Genomic DNA, 27,115 nt, shown 5'->3' with positions numbered 1-27,115 from the left:
ATCTAAATATCGCTACCTCTTGAAAAATGATTTTAATGACATTTTATATGGTTGTGAGTACTTAAGTTCCTATTTCGAATTAATTCCTTTTTTTTTTTTCAAGATTGAAATGCCCTTATGAAACAGCTGTGGAGTTAGCTGCTCTCTGTCTACAAGGTACGTTAATCTTTAGTAGTAATTAGCATTTTAATGTTATGCTTTTTATTTCAACAAATGAGTGTCTACAGTATACCAGGCCCAGAGCTTAGCTTTGGGGATATAAATGAATATGACATGGTCTCTGTCCCCAAGTGCAGGAGGTTTGGACAAGGAAGGCCCATTGTGGGGATGAGAAGACCATGAATCAAGGAACCAAGGGACAAAAGTGCAGAGAGGTTAGCAGCAGTTGAATGGTGCTGCAGAGTGAAGTTCAAGAATTTGGACAGGTGGATGACCTTCGGCCCCATTTAAAGAGAAAGAATTTCATGCAGTCAGTAGTGACACCTTTGAAAGCTCTTAAGAGGCAGCAGGCCTGGCCGGATATGCACTTTAGAAAGGCCACGTTGGCTGTATGGGGAGAAGGGATTGGAGCAGGACCGAGACTGGGGCTGGGAGCCCAGTGAGGAGGTGCTGCTGTAACAGAAGGGAAAGGAAACTGACTAGGGCAGGGGCTTGCACGCACATACACACACACACACACACACACACACACACCAAGAAATAGCATTATAGCATTGGCAGTACAAGGAGAAGTAATTGGTGATTAGACTTAGGTGTTGAGGGAGGAGTTTGAGATGATTCTCAGGCCGTTTCCGGGGATGGATAGAGGTTAGAAGAAGTGAGCTCCGATGGAGGAAATGGTCTGCATTGGGCCTCTTGGCTAAGAGATTCTAGAAGCTCCAGCAGGTTCTTGAGTACCTGAATCTGGCTCGCTCAGAGAGGTCAGGCTGGAAGCATTAATGTCAGGGCTGGCGGGGTGCAAAGGGTATTTTTGCATGTGAGTGGGAACTGGATGGTAAGAGGTCTGCCTGCATGATTGTCAGTGTTGGCTGTTTATCTGTGTGATGCCCTGGCGGTTTGTAGTTTCGGATGCAGAAGAAACACTTGCTAAAGTCTCTAGCACTAATTAAGAGAATACTAATGTGTAACTGCACATCGGGATTTCATTAGTACATCAGATAGACATATGTTGTGCACTCGTTTGCCAGCGTGTTCATCAGCTTCTACTGGATTATGGATTATGATATATTCATTCAACATTAGTAATTATTTATGAACACCATAATGAGAATTGACTTCTCACTTTTGTGTTTGACCGGTTTTTAAAAGTGGAACTGAGAGGTTTTTTCAAACTATAAAATTAGTACATACTTATTACAGAATATCAGGACAGCAACCCACCAATCAGACAAGTAGAAGGAAGGAAAGAACCCACTGTCCTACCAGCCACAGGCAACCAGAATTTCTGTCTGTGAGTTTTGAGTGGACTTTTGAAAATGTGATTTTGATCAGTCATCTGCAAACTTTTGTATGTTTTTTTACTTGATATTTTTAGTATGTGTATTTTGTCATGTTTACACTCATAAAGATGGTTTTTAATGACCGTAGGATGCTCCCATGACCTGAAACTTCTATTCCTCAGTCACCTTTTAATTCCTGTTGTCTTGAACTCCTGGCTTCAAGTGATCCTCCCACCTCAGCCTCCCAAAGCACCTAGAATTACAGGCATGAGCCACTGCACCCAGACTCTTAATTCTTATTATCTAATGGGGACTTGGCATATAGTAGATGCTTGGTAAGTGCAGAGTGAGTTGAATGAATGAGATTGGAGAGATCTCCTCACCCCACCCCCGCCAAGAACTTTAAAGGCAGAGCCTTTAAACTGGTGGTAGAGTTGATGGTAATGTCATCTATAGCCATCTGTGCCAAATACAGTGCTTCCTATGTATTTTTCTGATATGACAGTCTTTATGGCAAGTGCTGTAATGGCAGGCATGGCTTGAAGAACATGGCAGTGGCCTCTGCACTCCGGCCACTCACTCACTTAGCAAGCGGCTTTCCTCTACCCTAGAGTTCCTGAGCTGCCAGAGGTCATACCATCAGGCTTGACAGCCCAGCAGTAGATGTCAGAGTGTCGTTAGTGAGACAGAAGCATCTATGTCAGACGCAAGGCCATTAATCCACTGGAAAGGGTTCCTCTTAAAGCCATTGGCACAATATTGCAAGCTTGTACGTTGTCGTGAAAGATCAGAGGATGAGGTGCATATATTACCATCCCACCCCATTGTAATGAAGCCCTCACCATACTTAACAGAGTAGTGTAGAACCAAAACCTTGCCCCAGAGCTGAGACAGACACAAATAAGGTCAGTTCTCTGTGACCTTTCTTGGAGAAATTATCCATTTGAGCTGAAATCAAAATGTCAGTGTGATTTTAAGATACAATTGTTGGCTGGGCACGGTGGCTCACACCTGTAATCCCAGCACTTTGGGAAGCCGAGGCGGGTGGATTACCTGAGGTCCAGAGTTCAAGACCAGCCTGGCCACCATGGCAAAACTCCATCTCTACCAAAAATACAAAAATTAGCCATGCATGGTGGTGGACACCTGTAATCCCAACTACTTGGGAGACGGAAGCAGGAGAATTGCTTGAACCCAGGAGGTGGAGGTTGCAGTGAGCCAAGATCGCACCACTGCACTCCAGCCTGGGTGACAGAGCGAGACTCCATCTCAAAAAAAAAAAGATACAACTGTTATGTCAGATAGAAATAAAAAGACTTGGCTGGGCATGGTGGCTCATGCCTGTAATCTCAGCACTTTGGGAGGCTGAGGTGGGTGGATCGCTTGGGCCCTGGAGTTTGAGACCAGCTTGGGCAACATGGCAAAACCCCGTCTCTACAAAAAATAAAAAAATCAGCCAGGTATAGTGGTGTGCACCTATAATGCCAGCTACAGACTGAGCTGGGAGGATCACCTGAGCCAGGGGAGGTTGAGGTTCAAGGTTGCAGAGAGCTGTGATCACGCCACTGCACTCCAGCCTGGGCAACTAAGAGCCTTTCTCAAAAAGAAAAGGAAAGGAAAGGAAAAAGGGAAAGGGAAAGGACTGAAGACTAAGACACAAGGGGAGGCTCTTGTTACATTGTCCCTCCGTGTCCCCTCTTCCCAACCCCGTTCTGTGAGTAAATGCTACAGCCTGCTTTCCACTTCAACTACAGCTGAGCTAGCTCGTCTGGGACTCCAAGGATCACTAGAGCATCTCTGCAGGTTTGAATAAAAGGAAGGGTTGTGTTTCCTCCTGTGCTTGAGCCTTGAAGACATGTCTTGCTGTGGTTGTCCTCGGTGCCTCCTGAGTTGTGATACAGTGGCCCTGCAGGGAGGCTGTGCTCTTTTGGGAACTAAATTTGTAGTAGATTTAAAAATTAAACCCGGTAAAAGGAAAAGAAGGGAGAACTAATAGGCTACTCGTCTGTTGCATGCCTGTGCTCTTGTTTCATTCTTGTAACAATTCCCATTTTACAAATCAGGCACCGGAGACCCAGAGATGTTAAGTGACTTGCCTGCAGTCACACAGATAGATTATGTTAGAGGTGGGATCCAAGCCCTCTTGTGTCTGAGCTGTTTCCACCACCCTCCACGGCCTCCTAGAGCTGAGGCCTGGCTGCAGAGGTTGCAAACTGAGTAAAGTGTTAGTTGATGGGATCTGATGTGTGCAGCACAGGTTCTTAAAGTGTTTTCCAGGGTAGCCACATTAGCATTACATGGGGACTTGTTAGAAAAGCCAGTTCTCAGGCCTGGTTCCAGACCTAGGGATTCAAAAACTCTGGGGGCGGGGCCCAGTGATGTGCGTTTTAACCAGCTCGCTAGGTGATTCTGTTGCGTACCCGAGTTCAAAAGCCACTATTATAGATCAGTGATTTTTCCAACAAATGTGCAGAGCCTTTAAACTGGCAGCCTGTGACCTGGGCATCTTGTTAAAAGGCAGGTTTTGCTTGCATAGGTCTGGGGTGGGGCCTCAGGGTCTGCGTTTTGGGCAAGCTCCCAGCGGATGGCAGTACTGTTGGTGTGTGGTCCACACTCAGTGTAGCTTTGTGTTAGAGGGAACGCGAGAGGATTCCTTTTCATTCTGGGATCTGCTTTCTGAGCTGCAGGGGGTCGAGGAGAGTGGGTTTTGTCATCATGCCCTGGATCAGGGGGCCACCTGTATCCTCAGGCCCTCCGTCCTGTGGGGGACTTGGCAAGGGCAGCACAAATTGGGCTTCTTGCTCGGATCCCTTGTGTGTCTGCTCCTCCCTCCTTTCTGCACAGCTGTCTCCCTCCCAGGTTCTGCCTGACTTTCCGCAGTTGCTCCTGCAGCCCTCGCACCCCTCCTCCCTGCCTCCCTCCCTCTCTCCCTCTCCCTCCCTTCCTACTTTTCCTCTGGATGCTGCATGTGCTGAATTCTTGATCCATCCTCTCCAGCACTGCAGACCCTGAGGTGCTGCTCTGACCTACCCTTAACAAGAGCCTTGTTAAATGGATGTTTCTGGGCAGATCCTCATTCCCTGCGATTGCCTTTTATTGCAAATTCAGGGTTCTGCCACTTCATGGGGAAAATGTAACTGGGGCCTCCCTGGGTGGGAACAGCAGTGGAGAGAAAGGCAGTAATAACTACGATGATGCTGTATCACCCAATAGGGAGGACATTAGAATGCTTCTAGGATTTTGAGTGTACATACGACTACCCAAGTGAGAGTTAAGTCTTCCCGAAAGGAGAGAGTTATACATTAGCGGGGGGACCTGTGCTTTAAAATCGTGCAAAATGCCTTTGGACCTGGTTGCAGCAATAACTGAAAGCATTCAATGTCTCCTGTTTTCCTCCCTTTTATGAAACGTACAGCGGAGCTTGGGGAGTGCGAGCTTCCAGAACACACACCAGAGCTTGTGTCTGAGTTTCGGTTCATTCCCAATCAGACAGAAGCGATGGAATTTGATATCTTCCAGAGATGGAAAGAGTGCAGGTACCTTGATGCGACCATCTAGCATTTTGATATATCTATTTTGTCATAAATAAGTGTTGGTTATACTCCTTTATCTACCAGTAGAATTGCTCTATTGATGGCCATAAAACTGCAGCTCCAAGTCTTCTCTCCTTGTGTCAGTCCTGTTTTTCCAAAGGCCCACATCTTGTCCTTTTTATTGTTGAGAGAGCCTCGCTCTGTTGCCGAGGCCAGAGTGCAGTGGCACTATCTTGGCTCACTGAATCCTTGACCTCCTGCCTCAGCCTCCCAAGCAGCGGGGATTATAGGCATACGCCACCATGCCTGGCTCGTTTTTCTATTTTTTGTAGAGATGGAGTTTCACCATGTTGCCCAGGCTGGTCTCAAACTCCTGAGCTCAAGTGATCCTCCACCTCAGCCTCCCAAAGTGTTAGGATTACAGGCAGGAGCCACTGCACCTGGCTGGCTGTCTCTCAAGAGATGTGCAGCAAGAACCAAACCACACTCCTTTTCTCTCTCTGCAAACAGAGCCTGGTTCTGATTTGTTTATTGCAGCCAGAGGAGCCACCGCTGTCTTAGTGACACCCCAGGGCATCCCAGACACTCTCACATACTTGCATCTCTGGGACCTCAGGGCCTGAACCTTCTGAAACAAGCACTTTAGAAATACACCCTGTTGTATAGGAACATACACATTAGAGACCATGTGTTGTACATTTCAGGAAATGTGATCATCATACCTAAATCCAGCAGTGTCATTTATCCCTTTTGTTTTTTCCCTCCATTCCCCCTGCAGGCACCACTTTCATGCCTGCACTACCAACTCCACCCCTCACTCACGGGTTTCCTAGATGTTAACCGTTCCTCCCTCCCATCCCATCTTCCCCAAACACTGCCTCTTCCAGGTCACCCTTGGACTCGAGCTTAGCGTGACTTTCTCTTATCCCTCAGTCATTCTGAAAAGCTCGTGTGACTATTTTAGTGGAAGGTGGCATTAGTCCATTCTCATTGTGTAACACTGAAGCAATGTAAATGTCTGTGGCTATGGCACACCCCACCCACACACTTACACATCCACTGTCCTCCCTGCAGGAGGCCATCATTGGCAGTCTGTAGTCTTTTCCTTTTGTATTTACATATACAACATTGTTTCATTGTTTCCTTAAGTGATCATGTTGTAAGCACTGTTCTGTGCTCCCTTTCTTTCTTTCTTTCTTTCTTCCTTTCTTTTTTTTTTTTTTTTTTTTTTTGAGATGAAGTTTCATTCTTTTTGCCCAGGCTGGAGTGCAATGACACGATCTTGGATCTCGGCTCACTGCAACCTCCGCCTCCCAGGTTTAAGTGATTCTCCTGCCTCAGCCTCCAAGTAGCTGGGATTACAGGCATGCACCACCACGCCCGGCTAATTCTGTATTTTTAGCAGAGATGGAGTTTCACCATGTTGGTCAGGCTGGTCTGGAACTCCTGACCTCAAGTGATCCACCCACCTTGACCTCCCCAAGTGCTGGGATTACAGGCGTGAGCCACTGTGCCTGGCCTGTTCTGTGGTCTTTCTAGTCAATTAACAGTAAGTTCTTGGGAATCTTTTTGTATTACTATAATTTGGTGTCCCTCATTGCTTTAACTGCTGCATAACGTTCCATAGTAAGGCCGTGCCCTTCAGAATCCTGTGGGCTTACAAGTCGCAGTTTACATGTATTTCCATTGATTTTTCTAAGGGGAAAGAGCCCTGCCCAGGCGGAACTCTCCTATCTGAATAAAGCGAAGTGGCTGGAAATGTATGGGGTAGACATGCACGTTGTCAGGGTAAGAACTGTGTGCATTTAAGTACTTTGGTTTTGCTGTTACTGAAAAATGTATGAACATTATGCAAACAAAATAACTTGTGGTGAGGAAACTGTTTTTGCATTTTGCATTCTGCTGTGTGACGACCTGTTAGAACCCTCTACCGATTGTCACTTCGTTTGTTTGTAGGGAAGAGATGGCTGTGAATATTCTCTTGGACTGACCCCGACAGGCATATTAATCTTTGAAGGAGCTAACAAAATAGGCTTATTCTTTTGGTAATTTAGTTTTGTCTAATATTAAAAATGTCTTTTCCTATTTTGTGGTGGAATTCTATGTGATGGATGATTATTGAGGGGTATCTGCAACACCCAGACTCATCCTCAGAGCACGTGGTGCTGCTGTTGTGGGTCTGTGGCAGTTGCACTGAAACTTCTGGATAATCACACTTGAATGAATGTTGTTTTTTTTATTTTTTTCAGTCTAAGCTTTAAAAGTAGAAAGGAAACTGCTATTTGATGTGTAGATGGTTTTACTGCAGATTGTGCTTTTAAAATACTTTCTCTCTGACTAGGCCTAAAATTACCAAAATGGATTTTAAAAAGAGCAAATTGACACTCGTGGTGGTCGAGGATGATGATCAGGTAGGCCTTGCTCCCATTTCTTCCCCTTTGCTGGGAAAATCCTGTGTCAGTGTTGCAAACGCCCACTCAAGGCCCTTGTGCTTCCTCTTTAAGGGACGTGAGCAAGAGCACACATTTGTGTTCCGGTTAGACAGTGCCAGGACCTGCAAACACCTTTGGAAATGTGCAGTTGAGCACCACGCATTTTTCCGACTGCGGACGCCAGGAAACAGCAAATCCAATAGATCCGACTTTATCAGGCTGGGCTCTCGCTTCAGATTCAGGTAGGGAGCCATTTCTGCAACACGCATCGCGTCTTCTGAAGGAGGACAACTGTGATTTCTTTCTTGTGTGCGAGTAGAGTGATGAATTTGTGTCCAGAAGCTTAGGTTGCATGTCCCGTCCCCACTTTTCTTAAGGTGAGTCACTGAAGCTCTTTTGATCCTCGTTGATAAAATGGAACTAATAACAAAATTGTTAATAACTGACATTTAGCCAGAGCTGTGCTATTCAGTACAGTAGCCACTAGCCACATGTGGCAATTTAAGTTAATGAATATGAAATAAATTTTACAATGTAATTCTTCAATATCGCTAGTCATATTTCAAGTGGCCAAGAAGCCACATGTGGCTAGTGGCTGCCATATTAGACAGTATTGACACAGGACACAGGATCATTGTGGAAAGTTCTGTTGGCCAGCACTGTGCCAGAACTGTTCATATACCCTTAATAAGGTAGGTTGATTATCCCCATTTTACAGGTAAGGAAACCAGGGCCAGAGCTATTACGCTTAAAGTCACACATAGCCAGGAAGTGGTAGAGCCGAGATTCAACACCGTGAACTCTGGCTGCTAAATTTCTAACTGCTACTGTATTGCCTTTTGCATGCCAGTGTCCAGAAATTTGGGATGGTTAAGAATGAGAGGAGATATCAATGTGTGTGCACGTAACCCAGGGTAGGATGAGTAGATACTTGAATCTGAAAAGAGCTTGCAAACATCGAGAGCTTATTCTGATACATTTTTGCTTATCATCCTAAGACCATTTTTCTCAGAGTGTTTGAAAACTTTCTTGGTGTTAAAAATGAGAACAGCAACCTCACCTGAGAACTTTGCAGTCAGAATCTATGGGTATGCATGTGTGTGTATGTGTAAGGCCTGGCAGTATGCATTTAAAATGTGCTCCCAGGGTTTTTGAGGCCCATTTACATTTGAGAATCACAGTTACGATATCTAAAACTTCACATGGTTTCATAACCTCTACCCACACATGGCACATCCCTGAACTCTATTTAAATGTCAAAAGATTTGCTCATTTCAAATATTTCTACTGTGCAAGGAAATGGCTATGAACTTCTGTTTAAAGAATTATTTTGTTTTAAATGCTCCAAGGGGTTGGGGGTGGGAAAACCAAGCTCTTTTTGAGAAAAAGTCAAATCCCAGGGTCCTGTGGAGGATGCAGAGGTAACCGGAGACCCTCTGCAGGATGCTGGTGTCTACTCAGGGTGAAGTGAGGCGGGAAGACCAAGTCAGGGCAGTTGCCAAGGCAGGCTTTTCTCTCCTGGGAGGAAGCTGCCCCAGGCTTAGTCCCAGACCATGTTCCTTTCTGCTCGTCTAGAAGTGTAAGAAGGAAGGGAGTTTGGAGAAGAAGAGGTTGCCCCTTAGAGGCACGCAGAGCAGGTGACAAATGATGACTAAGAGCAACTGGAATGAAGCAGTTGAGGGGTAGATCAGACGAAACCAGCAACCTCCTGGAATCTGCAGCTGGGCATCACATTGGTTGAAACCCAAAAAGCCTTAGTGAAATCAGTAATGTTTGCCTTGGCAAAGCCTAGTTAAGTGGGTATTGATAACAGTCTTTTAAAACATGGGTTAAATGTCTATGCAGTGTGTTCCGTGAAAGGTTGTTTTATGTGAAAATCAATGTTCTCTTAATGAGATGTTTCAAACCTGCTTGGTTTGTGCAGCCAAGTGACTGGTACCTAAATTGCAGGTTTTGTCCTTTGGTGGAAATATCTGGCTCTGGACTGTAGCCTGGACTTGGCAAAGGAGATTTTATTTCCAAATGGAAGGCTAAACTTTGTGTTTCTTTACCCAAGTGAGTTCAGGCGAAGTTGAAACGTACATTGGAGCTCTTGGAAATAAAAGTGCACTTTCAAAAACATGTAATGTACTGAGATTCTGATATTGATAACACACAAGAAAATATTTACTTCCCAGTGGGCGGACAGAATATCAAGCTACACATGGCTCCAGGTTACGAAGAACCAGCACCTTTGAGAGGAAGCCTAGTAAACGTTATCCATCCCGGAGACATTCAACGTTCAAAGGTTGTGTGTTTTTCATTCTGCCTTGGAATTTTACATTATGCTTGAGTCATTTAAGCCCTCAAGGAGCTTGGTCAAGCAGCTTATGAAGAAAGTTCCCGCAGTTCTCTAGCCTGGAGCTTTTGGAAAAGTAATCTCAGTAGTGTTCTTTTAATGGGACCTGGCCACTTCTGCCATCCCTCTTTCATTAGTGTTTCCCTTGGATGTGTTCATTAATTTTTCCCTTTCTCCATATTTCTTCCCATGTGCCTCTTAGCTTCTTTTAGACCTGGGCTCAAGCCCCGGGACCTCAGGAATATCATAGAGAAACACCTTTCTTGCCTATAGAAGATACTGTATCTCCACCATCTTGCAATTTTAAGTGCGGACATCAGGCCCATGCTAACTGGAATTCTGACCACGTACAAGTAGATGAAGAACTTTTAGATACTTGACTCAAGTCCCACAGTCAGTCCAAACTTTCCTCACATTTAAATGTAGCCAGCCCCTAGAATGCCCACCCTCTTCCCCTTTCCAAGCCCTCTGAACCTTGTCTATCAGTTACTGCTGAGGCCTCATACCTCTATGAGACCTGGAGCACAGGACAACTCAGTCAGTGAATGAGCAAGCCAGGCTCATTTCGTTGGATCCCAGCCTCCAGATCCCATCTCATAGCTCTTCTTTTTCTACACTAGATAGCTTCCCCACTTAGGATGCCCAGTTAGCACTCAGTGTTTGCTCTTTTATGGCAGACCCTCTGTACTCCCAGCCTCCTGGCCCCTCCTGTATATGATTTCCTTGTGGCCACTCCATGCATTTTTCTTGGCTCAGGACTTAGTGGGCCTCCATGGGACCTGGTACCTCTACTTGTTCCCTTCTAGAATCTGTAACTTTGTGTTCCCCACCATTCTTTCCTTTATGAACCACCAGCGCAATAGAATGACTACCTGAAATTCTTCATCACTCCCAGCTGCTTTAGTGGAGGAAAAATGCCCACAGCACAGGAAATAGTCCTGCCATTCGAGAGAGGCCAGGGGATGGGAGCGTGTCCAGAGAAGGGCGATGGGTTGATGAAGGGTGGCCACAGTGCCCAGGAGGAAGGGGCCAGAACACTCTCTATTCTGTTCCGTGGGGAGGATTATGCTTGTGTGTGTAGTCCACTAGGTCAGAGTTGTCCAGAAATAGCCCAGTGTAAGGAACAATTTTCCAAAGATCAAAAGAGCTGTCTCAAGATAGCAGTGTGCTCCCAGCCCCTACAGGTGTATCCAGCACAAAGGGAGGGACCCCCTGGTGTGGCTGTCACAGAGGGGAGTGGACATCCTGTGGCTTGACCCCACCAGATGGCTTTAGAGATCTTCTGGGTCCCAGGGTCTGTGATTCTCTTCCCGGTCCCTCTTTTCTGTCCCTTATTTCACTGACTTTTTTCCAGCCAGAGTTCTAGCATCTTCTTTGTGAAGCTTTTAATGATTTTCCCTGCCACATATATCCTTTTAAAAACAAAATGGAGGGCCGGGCGCGGTGGTTCAAGCCTGTAATCCCAGCACTTTGGGAGGCCGAGACGGGCGGATCACGAGGTCGGGAGATCGAGACCATCCTGGCTAACACGGTGAAACCCCGTCTCTACTAAAAAAATACAAAAAACTAGCCGGGCGAGGTGGCAGGCGCCTGTAGTCCCAGCTACTCGGGAGGCTGAGGCAGGAGAATGGCGTGAACCCGGGAGGCGGAGCTTGCAGTGAGCTGAGATCCGGCCACTGCACTCCAGCCTGGGCGACAGAGCGAGACTCTGTCTCAAAAAAAAAAAAAAAAAAAAAAAAAAATGGAGTGTAATAGGCTAAGCTGTACCTCATCCCCCAGGCTCTGTCCATGCAGACCCTCACGGCCGCCCCGAGGCCCCTCAATCCAGACCCACGCTTGTATTTCATCCCTGATCACCGTGTGCTGTTTTCCTTTTACCCTCTTCTCTGCATCTGCCTTTCTCTGTCTCTAGACTGGGAACTTCTTAAGAGCAAAGATGTGTCTCTTTGTCCCTGCCTCCCAGAGCACCCAGCCCTGGGAACCTGCTGAGTGGATGGTTGCTGAGTGAATCAGAGGGAGTCATAGTTTACTCTCCCTGAGGAAAGGAGAAGTAGCCACTGCGCAGTTCTGCCTGGGTTGGGGTTGGAACGGCTCTGTGATGGTAGAAGTCTCACATGGCCATTATCTGCCATTGCATGGTGAAAGTGATAAAGTTCTCTAAGATGTCATAACTTTCTGTTTTTCTTTTACAGCAAGCAACCCAGTGATAGCAGCCCAGCTCTGGTGAGTGTCCCTGAGCTCTAGAGCACAGCTCTCCTCTCAAAGGATCGTATTTATTTGCAATGTTGACTTTTTCCTTACTACAATGAAATCAGAAAGTACGTCATCTGGTAATTTTTTTTTCCCCTTTTTCTGCTGCCTGGCTATTCCATGCTTGTGGCTTTCAATAAGTACACAATATAATGTTCCAAGACAGTTTGGTTTTTTTGGGAAAACACAGCCGTTTTGTTTGAGTAGCTGCGTGCTTTATGATCACAGTGGGTGGGAAAGGTAGAGGCCTGTGCACAGCACCCTGTGCTCCTGGCGTGGCAGGCATTGCTGGGAGAGGAGGGCCGTACTCCCGAGCTAAAGCTGGACGAGAGCAGATGCTAGATTTGCTCAGTGACGTGCAGGTTTTACATCATAGAAGACATTAAACACCTTTACTGAAATTCCTGCAGGAAAAGGAACTTATCACAAGAGTGAAAATTGCCAGCACAGGATTCAGCAAACATTTTCTGTAAAGGGCCAGATAGTCCATATTTGAGACTTCGCAGGCTCTGCTGTCTCTTTCACAGCTGCTCAGCTCTGCTGTTGTAGCTAGAGAGCCACCGTGGAAATACGTAAATGAGCGAACGGGACTGCATTCTAATAAAACTTATAAATATCAGTAGGCCAGATTTAGCCCAAGGGGTGTAGTTTTTGCAGGCCTCTTCCCTGGCACAGGTGTCCAGGGTCTTGCCTGTATAGTAGAATGATCTGGTGAGCTATAATTATCTGAAACATCCTCCCCAGCCACACCTCGGGCTCACTGAATCAGTCTCTCAGGGTGGGACTCATATAGCTTGTTTTTAAAGCTGCCCAGGTGAGTCTGCCTGGCATATACCTCTCTTGCTCTCTCTGAAATAACTGCCTCTCTTATATGAGTTTTGGCTTGTTAAATAGACAAGCTGTCACGTGAGAGGACCACAGACTTGCGTTGTTTGGACCTTTGGTCTGAACTTCAGCCACTGGTAGGTAGCCCAGGTTCGTTAGCCTCTCAGTCATCCCAGGCACAGGTCTCAAGGCAGCTGAGAGGGTGGTCTTTGAGATGGACGCAGCTTGACTGTGCCATACACTGTCAGGACAGTTGGCAGAACGTGGCACGGGGTGGAGCGGGTTGCAGATACCCCTGTTAGCGAGGAGAGCCCTGGCTGGGGCATCAGGAGCCCTCCCTCTAGGTACCAGCTGTGTTCTAACCCAGCTCTGGAGACAGGCCTTCCTACTTCTGGGCCTCTGTCTTCTTTTTTGCAAATGAGGAGGCTGGGCTAGATCAGTGTTTTTCCAAACTGTTTTACCCTCTGATTTTCACCCTTTAGAAGAAACCTGATGTCAAAGCCCAACATACAGAACAGACAGATGTGGAGGTCCTCTGGATGAGCTCAGTGGGGAGGGAGAGACCAGTTTCTGCCTGCTCTTCTGCCATTCCTCCCACCCCATAGCTCCAGGGCACCTTCGAGGAACCCAGGGTTCTAGAGAACACAGCTGGTCCCTTGTATGACACAGCCGGAAACTCAACCTCACATCTCTGATTCCAAATCCTACTTTCAGTGTCCTTCTGCCTTTTGTCTCTGGGTTTTGTTCTCAGCATCTGATGAAGGGGCTCTGGGTCCTGTTGAACTGCTCTTCGTCGCCCCCTGCCCCGGAGGGTGGGAGGAGGTTGCAGTATTCTGGATGGGTTACGTTGTAGGTCACTAGATTCACCCCTTTTCTGGGATCCTTCTGGCAGATAGTATGCCAAATGGTATCTGTACCTTTCTTAGCCTATCGGGGTGTCTTCCTTTTAATTCTCTGGGGCTTGTAAGTTACAGCCCCAATTTCTTTCCTTTGCTGTCTAAGGTGGTGATTGTTTTTGCTTGTGTCTCCCTAATAAAATTACATTTTCCTCCTAGCATCTAGTGGAGATTATATATTGGGAACCAAAACAAACTTAAAAAAAAAAAAAATTCTGCCAAAAAAAAAAAAAGCCCTGGTAAATATACCCTTTAGGAACAAATGAGCTAATAACTGCTGTTCGCAGCTGTTCAATTGCTCTTCACAGCCTGTGGGATCCCGGGGTGAGTAGGATTGCTATGGGAGCCGTGGATGAAATTGTGCTCTGGGCTCCAGAGGTACTACTAGAAAAATAGCACCTTGCAGAACGCTTAACTTACCTGATGAAGTCCAGCCGGAGGTGATCTGGCCCAGAGCCTAGATCTGTGTACTGGTCCTCCTCGAAAACTGGAACACAGAACCATTTAGACCCCAAGCAAGACTTATAACAATGATCTGTTTGCCTCTCAGTGTTGGAGAAGCCAGCAATAACACTTGATTTCAAGCATACCTCCTGGCAATAATGACTGCCTCCTCTGTCCATATGTATATATATACACACATTTAAGATCATATCAGCCTTTCACTGTGGCTCATGCCTGTAATGCCAGCACTTTGGGAGGCTGAGGCTGGAGGACTGCTTGAGCCCAGGAGTTCAGGACCAGCCTGGGCAACATGTGAGATCCCGTCTCTTAAAACAAACAAACAAAAAGATTCCATCGAAATAGGATCATGCATGAGGAGCCCTGAGCCTTTTCTCAGTCCCTCTAAGAGCCAAGTTGGTTTAGCAGAAAGAAGACAGGCTTTAGGATTCTGCAGATGTTGATTCTAGCCCTGGCTCCCACTGACCAGCCAGGCGACCCTGAGCAGGTTTCCCAACTCTCTATTAGGCAACCGTTCCTTTATCTGTAAAATGAGGTGGTCACATTTGTTGACCTCATAGCCTAGTTGTGTGAATTAAATAATAACAGATGTGAAGTTCCCAGTACAGAGCCTTGTTTGGAGAGAACATTCCAAAGTGGTGGCCAGATTGTTGGCAGTGTTTTAATAGCAAGGGGACCCACTTGTGGCTCCCACCACAGTACCCAGTGAGAGATGCTCAGGAGAGACTTGTGCCTCCCCCTGCAGTAGGAAGAAGCTCTGCACATCACTGGAGCTTCTGATGCCAGTGTTGTGGGTATCCCAGCAATGCCAGGGCAGGCCTGAAATGGAAGTGAAATTACTTGGTTTGCCCCAATGAAACAGGACCTCTTTTTTGCCACCAAAATAGGACATCGAGGCTGCATTCTGGAATATTTCCTACTGTTTCTGTTTGTGAGCTCTAAAGGGATGAGTGAAAGCGGCTGTCTGTGGTTTTCCTTGTTATATGTTCTTTTAAACAGCCAATATAAAGAAAAAAAGTCATTATGTGGATGCTTCTATTAGAGTATATAGCACATAGCAATAGTTCATGATTGTTGACTAAATCAGTAATAATGCCACTTTACAACCTAAGATATTTTTCTCTTTTTTTTCTGTTTTTTTAGCTCTAAAACAAATCCAGAAGTCCATAATTACCAGGTAAGAAACTGCTTTTAAATGTTGTCTTTAAATAAGGAAAATTTTAAAAATAAAATAAAACAAAAAAAAAGATTTTCATAAAGTTTCTACATTTTCTATAATGAACAGTCATCATCTTTATAATCAGATTTTGAGGAAATAATAACAGTATTTGTTTTTTTGAGAAAATGGTAAGAAGAGAGCCCTTTCCTTCTGGCCCCTGCCGCTTCTTGGTCATCTGAACTGCCTGTTTTTCTTAACCTTGTCAACTGGCAAGCATCAGGGACGTATGTTTAAGTTTCTGGGTGGCCAGACACAGCCCCTTAGTGGCGTTCCAGTGAAGCAGCTTTTCGTCAAAACGTGTTTTAGGCCTAGGGAACGTGAGTCCCTTGAGATGCGCGTTCAGGAAAGGATGTTTTGGTCAAGTGTTTGGGAAATGTCGCATCGTTCATTCCCCTTCTTGGATTTTACAGTGTCTATTGAGGTGTGAAAGTACTGAGAAATCCTGCAAGAAAGACATGTTTTATTTTTTAAAAATTTATTGTTTCCCCAAATTATTTGCGAATTGCTCCCCTCTCACACCCCAATAATTAAAAAAAAAAAAAACAAAAACAAAAAAACTAGTCTTGAGCTGGCACAGTGGTGGACATCTGTATTTGGGGAGCTATTTGGGGAGGCTAAGGCGAGAAGATCACTTGAGCCTGGGAATTCGAGGCTGCAGTGAGCTATTATCATATACCACTGTACTTCAGCCCAGATGACACAGTGAGAACTCATCTATTAAAAAAGACAAACACTAGTCTCAGCCCCTTCATATCTTTTTTAAAAAACACTGGCCTCAGCCTCTCCCATTTTTTGGTGGTGGTGAACTCATTAACACAAATAGTCCGTGGTTTCTAGAACCTTCTTTGTAAAGCACTGTGCTAGGCCCGTCGCCTGCAAGAAGGAGCACAGGTATGTTTCCATGGCTGGCATCTTGCTCTTTCTCAGGGCGGCCAACCAGGGCCTGTGCCGCCTGCCAGCTCACCCATGCCTGCTAGCATGTAAGGTGTGGTTTACAGCTCAGCCTGGATCAAGCACATTCTTCCTAAGCCACCGTGGGTGGCTCTCTCTGGCCATTCACAGCCTTGTACCACCTGGTTCCAACTTCTCTATTTATTTCTCACCACTCCCATCACGCTCCATATGTTCAGCTCACAGGGAATTGCATAATTGTTGTCCCATAATTTCTTCCCACCATTCTTTGCCCATGTTCGTCTGCCTGGAATTCCTTTGCTTCCTATCAGTATATTAAAGTGTCTGTCAAAGAGTCGGCCACGGTGGCTCATGCATGTAATCCCAGCACTTTGGGAAGCCAAGGCAAGAGGATCACTTGAGCCCAAGAATTCAAGACCAGCCTGGCCAACATAGTGAGACCCCATCTCTATTTTTAAATAATCCCAGGTTCAAGTGATTCTCTTGCCTCAGCCTCCCAAGTAGCTGGGGTTATAGGTGCATGCCACCATGCCCGGCTAATTTTTACATTTTTAGTAGAGACACAGTTTTACCATGTTGGCCAGGCTGGTCTCGAACTCCTGACCTCAAGTGATCCACTCACCTCAGCCTCCCAAAGTGCTGGGTTTCCGGTAGGAGCCACCGTGCCCAGCCCAGGGTTCTTGAATCTTCTTATTCACTGGTTGTTTTTTGTTAAGGGGTTTTCAGGTGTGAGTAACTGAAAAGTTGTAGGGGACAGGTAATTGATAGGTAATCAGTGCTTGAAGGAGAGAAAAAAAATTTAGAAAAGCAAAGCGGCTCAGCCCTGCCTGTGCCCTCTCCCCATAGCCCTGGGGTGTGTTCTCACTGTGCGTTTTCTGCTTAGAGTGAACATCAAGGCAATTGTTGAAATCAGATCTACTGAAACTCATCTAGGCATTGTTATCGCAACCTCATTGGCAACCACGGGTCCTTTGGACCTTGCCAGTCTTAGAGGTCTTGTGTTGTTCTATCAAGGGTTGGGAGTAAATTGACCGGGAAGAGAATGTCCTGAGAAGTGGCCTGATCAGCATGTGAATACCGTGAAGGTTATTCAAGAGGATGGTGTTGCAGCATTTATCTTATTTCAAGCACTGCAAGGTCAGCCAGCTGCAAAGGATGGATCTCTGCGTTCTCAATGAGGACACTGTTGGCATTTGGGGAGGGAGAGTTCTTCATTGTTTGGGACTGTCCCTGGAATTGCAGGATGATTAGCTTCCCTTTTCTCTGTTACTGTGACAAGCAAACATGCACACGTTCATTTCCCGTTGTCCTCTGAGGGATATGAGCGTACTAGTTGAGAACCAGCTGAGTTAACACTAAAATACTCCTTGACAGTTGAGAATGTGATTAAATTGCCAGAGGAGACCAAGGAAGTTTCCAAAATCTTTTTCCAGGTCTATGGCTAAGGTTCCCACATCTCTCTGATGAATCTGATTTGGCTGTGTTTAAAGCCAGAGAAAAACATGAGGGTCCAGTTCTAGGTCAGCCTTTCTCTATTGTTGAACAGCCAATGAATGGAACCTCATTCTGGGCCTGTCTATGTGATCAAAACACCTGGAACAGTTAGACTCTGGGCAGATCATCTAAACTCTGTGGGTTTCTGTACCCCCTAAAGGAGAAATATGCAGAGATTGCACCAGGGAGATGCTAAAGCCCTGGTCAGCTCCCAGATCCTGCTACTGAGGTATTTTCTCCAGATTCCTTTTCCTGCAGCATGTCCTTCCGGGGGCTGCAGAGTCTGCTTGCTGACAGGCGTCTTTGAAGGAGAAAGGAAAGGCTGCTGGAATACAGAACAGGCAGGGAGGGCATCTCAGGTCCATGCAAATGGAACGAACAGAACTGCTGAGAATTCTCTGTGCCAGAGAGCAGGCCACTGCGTATTAACCAAAGCAGCCCGAGAAGGAGGGGAAGAAATAATTAAAAGAGTAACGGTGGCAAGACTGTAGTGACTTAAATGTCAGGAAGGCCTAATTTGCCCCTTGGGAGGTTGAGCCTTGAGAAGCCCCTGACTTCTGCTGATGTCTAGGACCACTGCCCTCTGCAGGCCAGAAGTGGAATGGCAGGCTGCTACCTAGCTGGCTAGGGCTGCACCTCTGTCCATTGGTGAGTCATTGGTCAGGGTCTGTGTTCTCTTTATAAAATGGACAACTTCCTTCAAAATTAGCGGGGTGTGGTGGCAAGCGCCTGTAATCCCAGCTACCCAGGAGACTGAGGCAGGAGAATTGCTTGAACCCAGGAGGTAGAGGTTGCCAAGATCCTGCCATTGCACTCCAGCCTGGGCGACAGAGCGAGACTCTGTCAAAAATAAAAAAAATTTAAAAAAAGACAACCTTCAGCCTCCTTCCTTCTCTTCTTTCTCTTTCTTCCTTCCCTTCTTTTTCTTTCTTCTCTCCCTCCCTACTTTCCTTCCCTCCCTCCCCTCATCCCTTCTTCTCAAACTGTCTCCCTCTCTCCCTCCCGTTTTATCAGGATGATAAGCGCTCTGGATGGTTTTGTTTGTTTTGGTATTTTGTTTTGGATTGCATTTTAGAAGATTATTTTTATTGCATAAACCAGGGAGAAAGAAAAAAACCTTCACCCACGGCCCTGCTGCTTCACTTAGCATCCCTGTCCAGTCCTTGCCTGTGTGCAGATGTAACTGCTCCACATGGTCATTGTCATTTTCAGCAATGACAAAAATTGTTTCTGAAGAGAGAAATTGCCTCCCACTCTCCCCATCTCTCTGACACCTTCCGCCTCTTCCCTTGGGGAGATGAATACAGCCTGTCCCTGGTACTCCGGACGACCCCCTTCAAGGCAGGTGCTGTCACCTTCTAAGAGCAGCTTCCCAGCCCCTTCACAGGGAGCCGCCTCTGGAGAGGGCAAGAACCGGTGTTGGGTTCCAGCCCCCAGCCTTTGTCAGAGGGGGAAACATGATCATCCTGGGAAACATCCATCCCCTAGCCAGGGTCTATAGCCTTTCCGTTCATAGTCCCCCAGCCCCTCGGGTGGATGCCAGTAACAGAGAAAGCAAATGAGGACCATTGAAATTAAAAGGTCATCAAATAATCAAGTTCGGTGTTTTATTTCTAGCCTCAGTATCATCCTAATATCCACCCCAGCCAGCCCCGGTGGCATCCTCACTCTCCAAATGTCAGGTAAGTGCTGGTGCTTCCAGAGCTGCACCTTCGAAAGCTCTCCTTTCTCTAGAAAAGTTCAGATTCTGCCTAGTTTAGGAGTAGAAAGTCTGCATCAGAAACAACCCTTCAGGGGTGCATTGTCATGGCCGAGATGAATAAATTTTCAAAGCAGAGGAGCCAGTGATGCGTGTGGATGTATCAAAGGTGTGCTTTGTGAAATAAAAAATGAATTGATTTTTAAAAATCATTCTGATCTCATATATTTTTGGTTTAGTTTTATGTTCAAGATGTTACTGAAAATTTCTAAGTAACATTTTTCTGTCCTGAGAATTTGTTTACTTCAAATGTGATGAAAGCTTGGGGATTTTTGTTGTGGTGGTTTTTTTTTTTTTTTAAGGAGTTTTTTTTGGGGGGTGGGGAATGGGTTTGCTTTTTGTGGCAATCAATATTTTTTCCCTAGACTGAGGGGTCAGTTTTTCTGTAAAGGATCAGACAGTCAATATCTTCGGCTTTGTGGTCGCTGTCACAACTCCTTAACTCTGCCATTGTACTTTGAAAACAGCCCGAGACAATCCATAAATGAGAGACTATGGCTGTGCTTCAATGAAACTGATTTAGAAAAACAGTAGGATTGGGCCGAGGGCTGTCATTTGCCAACCTTGGCCCCAACCTACCATAATCCTTTCTAAGCCAACTGACATCTGCTGGACTGTGTTTATAGTGAGGCTTGAGAGGTTTTTTTTTTTTTTTTTTAAGGCTGGCTTTGTGAAAGCAAATGTTCCTTTTAAAATTTGAATTTTAGATCAGTCTTAATTGGTGTTTATGTGTGAAGCTATTTCAGAAACATAGTTGGCAAGTTCAGTTTGCATAAAGGTGAGGTTGCTAGCCTTTCTCTGAGAAATGGAGAATAAAATGATGGAAATAAACCCACTTAGAGCAAGGCCAAAATAAAGTTTGCTGGGGAATTTTGTAACCCAACAGTGTGGTTGTTTATAAACACTTGGTAGTCACTTAACTTTTTAAAGCAAATTAGGTGAGTGGAGTAATAATTCTAAATCTTGCTGTGTTTCAAAGGTACTTTATTCTTCAGACATAAGAAGCAGAAGAGATTTATAGAAATGCTATTTTAATTAACATTGTTTTTACAAAAGTTTGTGCTTATCACTGTCTGTTTTATCATGTTAGTTTCCTTCTGAGGCACGGCCTAGCAGCAGGCGTTCTGAGGAAAGCCGGAAACAGTGCCTCTCTGGGGTGGGCCTGCTACTGGCAGCTTTAGTGTCATCTGGAAGCTTGTTAATGCAGATTCTCAGTCCAGACCTACTGGATCAGAATCTATGGGGTGGGGCCCAACATTTTGTGTATTTTCAATCTCTGCAAAGATACCCCCTGACAACAGAGTTTGTTAGTCCAACACTTTTGGCAAATGCTGCCTGAGGCATTCATGGCACACACTGGCATGATAAAACCTCCAGGCAGCCCTGTAGTAAAGGAACATTTTCCACCTTCACTTAGCTTTCTCCGGACGGACTTGACCATGAGACACCCTTTGAGAAATGATGACTTGACCATAGACAGATGCTTGCTCTGCTTGGAAGTTCATAGGTGATCTGCATCTGAACTTCTACAATTCTCACGTAGGAAATCCATTCATTTCCACTCATAGCCATCCCCATTCACATGGCTCATGGTTCCCCCTGCCCCATTTCCTTTGTGCTTGTGTTGTTTCACTTACATTTCTGCATTTTCTTCCATTCTCCCACTAACCATTCGCTCTGCAAACAAAACAGGCCATCCTTTCAGGATGACAGGTCGCATTGGAAAGCATCGGCCAGTGGAGATGACAGCCATTTTGATTATGTCCACGACCAGAACCAGAAGAACTTAGGAGGGATGCAAAGTATGATGTATCGAGATAAACTCATGACTGCACTTTGAGAGACTGAAGCATCTCTCTTCCATTCACCTTCATAGTTCCATTGCATTCCATGAAAAGTGTCTTGGCCTCACATGGATGGATGTGTTTGGACGAGTGTCTTTGAGGAGTAGTCCTGAAGGGTGTTTTCAGTGTCCATGTAAATATTTGAAGATAAAACCACTATAGCTTGTTATAATTTACTGTTGACTGCATTCTCATTAAAATGAAGGTAGTTAAAGGCTCAGGAATCATTTTGATGTTCTGATTTTAAAATTGGAGTCAAAGTCTATGTTTATCATATTACTATGTACCTGATGTTCTTTGTTATTTAATTAATGGGAGCAAATAAAACCAGAAGAGCTTGGGAAGATTGCTCAGCATATATTCCTGACGTAGAAGTTGAGGTTGCTAGGGTCCAGTTTCCCTAGTGTGGCCTGGATAAGTCATTTCCTCTTCATTGACCTCATTTTCCCCATCTGAAAAGAGAGGGTTGGACTAAGTGATCTCCAAGGTCCTTTCCAACTCTAACATTCTGCAATTTGTTAACATTTCATTTTGTTTAGGTTGAGGATATACATTCAAACTAATTTTATCACAAGGAAAACTGCAATACCCACTTCCCTGACAGAGTTACTCCTTTCAGAAGCTAAATAAAGTATATAACTTATTAGATGTTATATAAATACAGGGGGACTTTGAGTTTCACATCTTAAAGCAGTTGAGCTACTTCGAATTTAAGCAGTTGTACTAATCTTAAATTGCATAGCATTTGTTTTGATAGAACTTGCTGCTCAAGTATGAGAATAATTTTTAATGTCTTAATGATTGGTGCTGCTAACTTGCATGATTTCAGAAGACATAATTGTGAATACACACTGTCAGAATTAGGGGATTGGTTTTTACCCTAGACTTCACTCTTAAAAAGCAACGTGCAGTCAGGATCATTTATGGCTCAAATGAAAGCATATAAGGTTTTCTTGAAGTTGTGCCAAAGCATTCTGTAGAGTAGGATGAGATGGGTGTTGCCCTAGTCTGTTGGTAGACCCAGAAATCAGTATGTTGTCTTAGGTTAAAGCTTGTACCAAAATATTTATTTCCCCCATTTCAAGCCCTGAGTCAAACATTTTTTTCTCTTAATAATAGACCTGAAATGTTTTATTAGTATTTCTGTGAAATCAGTTGATTCTTGTGCCATTTTTATATATGTAATTGTAATTTTGCCCATGTTAGGCCCTCTAAAGAATGTTTGACATCCTTTGAGATATTTTGTTACTAAAATCTGATCTTTTTTGGCTACCGCAAAAATCTATTCAGCAAGAAGGTATCAGCTGCGTACCTTGCACAGTGGAGCTGACCGCCTATAAACTCTCCCTAAGGTATTTGTTTACAGGTGTATTCCGTTTTAGCAGACGTTCTGATCCTCAGTGTATGTGCTGCAAACAAATAAATGCGTTCTGAATCTTTTCATCTTATTGATAGCATTTTACAAATGTGTTTCCAAAGAATAAAGATTATTCTTGCTTTTTTTTTGACTCCATCTTCATTTTTTTTTATTGATTCTTATTGCTATGCAGAAGTCTCATTTGTGAATGACCTTGGTAACAGAACAGGTGGCTTTTGGAAGTCTGAAGGTGAGCATTCAGTTAGGTGGGTGGAGTAAGATCATCTTAGAATGAGGCTGCTCTTGGCAAGAGTGGCTCTTATAGGCACAGCAGCTGATGCCTTTCTTCATCTGGGGCAACTCTGGCGAAGGTTGCCCTGCCTGTCACAGGTGCAGAATAGAGAGAAGTGGTGGCAGTGGGATTTCCCCAGTAATAGTCCTGTAAAGGTGGATGTTTGTCCTGGCTACTTGTGCTCTTCCTGGCAGGAAGGCATCCAAACCCTTATCTGTGGGCTCCTGGAAATTGTGTATGCCATCTGATACCCTCTATTAAATACCTCTCTGCTTAAAGTCACTTGAGTGGTTTCAGTTGTCTGCAACCAAGAAGCCTCACCAGTATGCATACTTACGACATCCTGATTGTTAAATGAAGTATACACTTTTCATTCCTTAACTTAGTGGACCTTTCTCTACTGCAGTTGACCAGTTCAGTCTTAACAGCCTCCTTTTCTGTCATTACATTGTGATGTTGTCTAAAGGTCTTTCTTCTGCTCACTGCTCTTTTCACCACAGTCTACCCAGGCCTTCTCATTCTGTCCTGATTTTATAATGCTGTAGACTCTGAAACCATCCTCTGTAACCCAGACTGTCCTGTGAACTTTTGGACTGACGTTTCAACTTGGATATCCTGTGTACACCTCAAACTCCACCTATCAAAAATCAAATTGGTCATCTTTTACCCTCCTCCCACAAAACTTTTCTTCTGCCTGAATTCACTTTTTTACCCACTACTAGAATGTATACATCATCTACAGCTGTTCTGCCTGTTGCCACCCGTGTCCAAACAGTGCCTAGGTCTGTTCACCTCTGCCTTGGTATTCATACTTAGGCTGTCCTCTCTCTTCTTACTGACATGGATCCCACAGGAGCATCTTTTCTCTGGCTCAGAGGTGCCCTTCCTGATCTCCCTGACTCCAGTTGCTCCTGACAAGCTCATGCTCCTCCCAGTCACTAGAACAGTCTTTCTAAAACACGGTTGGCCTGTGCCATTGCAGTGCTTGCCATTACCCTGAGGATGAAGTCCAGTGACCTCTCTGTGGAATTCCCCACTCTGGGTCTCCATCCTCTTGCTCTAGCATATATCCCCCATTTCTCACCCTACTGTTGAAAATCCTTCAGTGCCAAATTGCTTGTGGTTCCTGGCATGCACCACACCCTGTTCTTACTCACATCTATGCCTTTGCAAATACTGTTCTTTCTGCCTAGAATTTGGTCACTCCCATCCCTTCCCCTAACTCCTCAACGTCTGCCTCTGCCCAGACATCTTCTCCTAGGGACTGTCTGATGGCCCCACCTCTGCAAACTGGGTTAATTTCTGTGTTCCAGTAATAACCCCCTCCCTTTCTACCCCCATCTATAGCAACGTCGCACTTACAGCTTTGTATTAAAATAGGCTCTTTTGTTTATCTCATCCTGGAACCTGTACACTGCATCAGCCTGAGCTTTGTGTCGTACTTGCCTTTGTTCCCTGGCCCCTGACAGAGAGCAGGTGCTCCATGAATGTCTGCTCAGCAAATGGATTATTCCACATTCATTTGAAAGGTGATGTCTAACCAGATAACAGGCAATAACACATCATCTCTGGGCTGGTCTGAAGATATCTGAACAACCTTATCCAGTATGGGGGCATCGTACTGTGCGTAGGACATTGACCACCATGCGACTTCTAGATTCAGTTTCACCATCTGAATATTACTCAGTGTGTCAACTGTGTTCTTATTTGAGGCATTGGTATCATGCTGTACAGGGCAGAAGAAAGTCCAGCCACGTGACGTTGGAAACCCCCGGTAGGTAGACATTGATCTGCACTAATATATAGGGGCTGGTCATCTAATGCTAGGCCTTGCATTCTGCATGTGTCACTTACACCTCCTGACCATTCTGTGAGATGGGTAATATCCTCTTTTTCATACATAGGAAGCTCAGGCTTAGAGTTTAACCAAGCAGCCTGTATTTCAGAGCCTGTGGTCTCAACTGCTGTGCTCTCTTGTCTCTCACCTTTCATCCCACCATTTGCAACCCTGGGGATCCACATCTCCATGAGACTGCTAGATAATGTTGAACAGTTCACTCCACTGAAATCGAATTGCTCACCCAGAAACCCATCCACTCCCTCTAGCCATCGAGTAACCCCTGTCCATCTGCATTACCACCACACCGGTAGGTAGCTCACTGTCCATACACCCCCACCAGTGTGGCCTGGTAACCATGTTCCCTCCACCATCACCACCACCAGTCGTAACTGTCCATACCTCCCACACACACACCAGGGCTGGTAACCTTGTTCATCTCCATCACCTGTGATCTACGCTGTTTACTGCCTTCTGCTCACACACACCCCTCCAGTGGTCTAGTAACCCTCTCCCACACCTTACCACCCCTCCCCAAGTCTAAAAATCCTGTCCACACAGGCATCATTCAGCAGTGGTCCCATTTTCAGAGAAGCAGAGATTGGACATTATTCTTTTTTTTTTTTTTTTTTTTTTTTTTTGAGATGGAGTCTCGTTCTGTCACCCAGGCTGGAGTGCAGTGGGGCGATCTCGGCTCACTGCAACCTCTGCCTCCCGGGTTCACGCCATTCTCCTGCCTCAGCCTCCCGAGTAGCCGGGACTACGGGCGCCCACCGCCACGCCCGGCTAATTTTTTGCATTTTTTTAGTAGAGACGGGGTTTCACCGTGTTAACCAGGATGGTCTCTATCTCCTGACCTCGTGATCCGCCCGCCTCGGCCTCCCAAAGTGCTGGGATTACAGGCGTGAACCACCACGCCCGGCCTGGACATTATTCTTAATGAACCACTGCGTATTTGAGACGATCCACTCTATGGACTTCCTTCCAAAGAGCTCACAAGTGAACAGTGTTTTCTGGAATATTACTTGACAGCAAAACCATACTCACTATTCCATAATTAATGGAATTAACTTTTACATTGTGAAGCTCAGGTATGTACTGGTTTATCATCTATTCATGTTTCTGTGGTCCCTCAAAACATCCAACAGTGTACTGACAGTTGTCATTTGATTGATGTAATTCATGCCAGAAATCTCTAAATCCTGCCAGGTAATTAATTACCTTGGTCTTCAAAACCCTTTTGCCTATTTATTGGCCTACCATTTCTGTTGAAGGTGGTTCTCTTTAACCACAAAGACGGAGGAATAAGGACAGTGTGGGAATTCCCCTTAGTCCTCCTTGCCTGTTAATGTTGCACCATCCTTCCAGGTCAGTGACTGCAGCCTCCTGTGTCCCGCTCTGAACACAAGTAATGACAGAGCCTTTTTGTTGCCCTTGACTTTACAGCTTTTAACTAGTCCTTTAAAATCTTAGCTCATCAAAGAACTCCCTGAACAGCCATATTGATCCCTTTGGATCAATATTTCTCAAACTTAGAGTTCTAAATCAATTCCCTGGCTGACCAAGTCTTCCAAACGTACCAGGAAAATACCCTACTTTGGTCCGGGGTGATTTGCTTCCACTGTCTTGCTACAGGAGGCAGTGGACAGATGCAGAGGCAAAGCGTAAGGGGGCAGAGAGAAAAAGCAAGTCACTGTTAAAGGTCCCTTGCACGTGAGAAATGGCACATTTTAAGAAACTCTGGGGGTATCAAAAGACAAACATGTAAAATAGACAATCAGCTCAGCCTTAGCAAAAGAAATCCTCAATAGTTCTGCAAATAGGCCCACTTCTCCCAAAATTAGGGAGCCAAAGAATGGCTTGGACAACTTACTAAAAATATGGATTGCTGCATTCTAAATGGTCAGTGGTAAGACCCCAGACCCTGCATTTTAACAGCCCAGGACAGTCTGAAGTGGGCAGTCCAGGTTTGCTTTTCTCTTTGGGAAAGCAAAGCTACTTCTCTGCTTGTATGTTCATCCTTATTATTATAATGCCTCAATTTTAACTCTCAGTAGAGGTCAACTGGTTTTTTATTTTTATTTTTTTTAATAGTCATGATGTTAAGTCAATGGATGGAGGCATCATAATAAGTAACTAGATCTGTCTGCTCAGCAAAGCTTTGCATTTCCTTAGGCCCAAGGTGAAGCAGAAGAATGTGAGCATTCTACTGGTTCTTTATATGGC

At 45.2% G+C, this 27,115-nt stretch overlaps 1 protein-coding gene across 3 annotated transcripts in view; it reads left to right on the top strand.

The window, feature by feature from the left end:
* LOC105481108 (erythrocyte membrane protein band 4.1 like 4B) overlaps positions 1–27,115 on the top strand; it is a 150,821-nt gene that overhangs the window by 57,688 nt on the left and 66,018 nt on the right. For 2 of the 3 annotated variants that reach the window (XM_011740401.2, XM_071078125.1), the window contains exons 6-15: positions 104–156; positions 4,855–4,975; positions 6,673–6,760; positions 6,929–7,017; positions 7,314–7,383; positions 7,477–7,646; positions 9,582–9,691; positions 11,935–11,965; positions 15,319–15,352; positions 19,418–19,482. In XM_011740401.2, coding sequence (XP_011738703.2) covers positions 104–156; positions 4,855–4,975; positions 6,673–6,760; positions 6,929–7,017; positions 7,314–7,383; positions 7,477–7,646; positions 9,582–9,691; positions 11,935–11,965; positions 15,319–15,352; positions 19,418–19,482 — 831 coding nt within the window. Of the gene's footprint in view, positions 1–103; positions 157–4,854; positions 4,976–6,672; positions 6,761–6,928; positions 7,018–7,313; positions 7,384–7,476; positions 7,647–9,581; positions 9,692–11,934; positions 11,966–15,318; positions 15,353–19,417; positions 19,483–21,251; positions 22,912–27,115 lie in introns of those variants that run through there. The other variant, XM_071078126.1, reaches the window with a different exon arrangement.

Source organism: Macaca nemestrina, chromosome 14, assembly GCF_043159975.1.
Source record: "Macaca nemestrina isolate mMacNem1 chromosome 14, mMacNem.hap1, whole genome shotgun sequence".
NCBI lineage: Eukaryota > Metazoa > Chordata > Mammalia > Primates > Cercopithecidae > Macaca > Macaca nemestrina.
The sequence above is the reverse complement of the archived record's forward strand: the minus strand, read 5'-3'. Positions and strand labels throughout refer to the sequence as shown.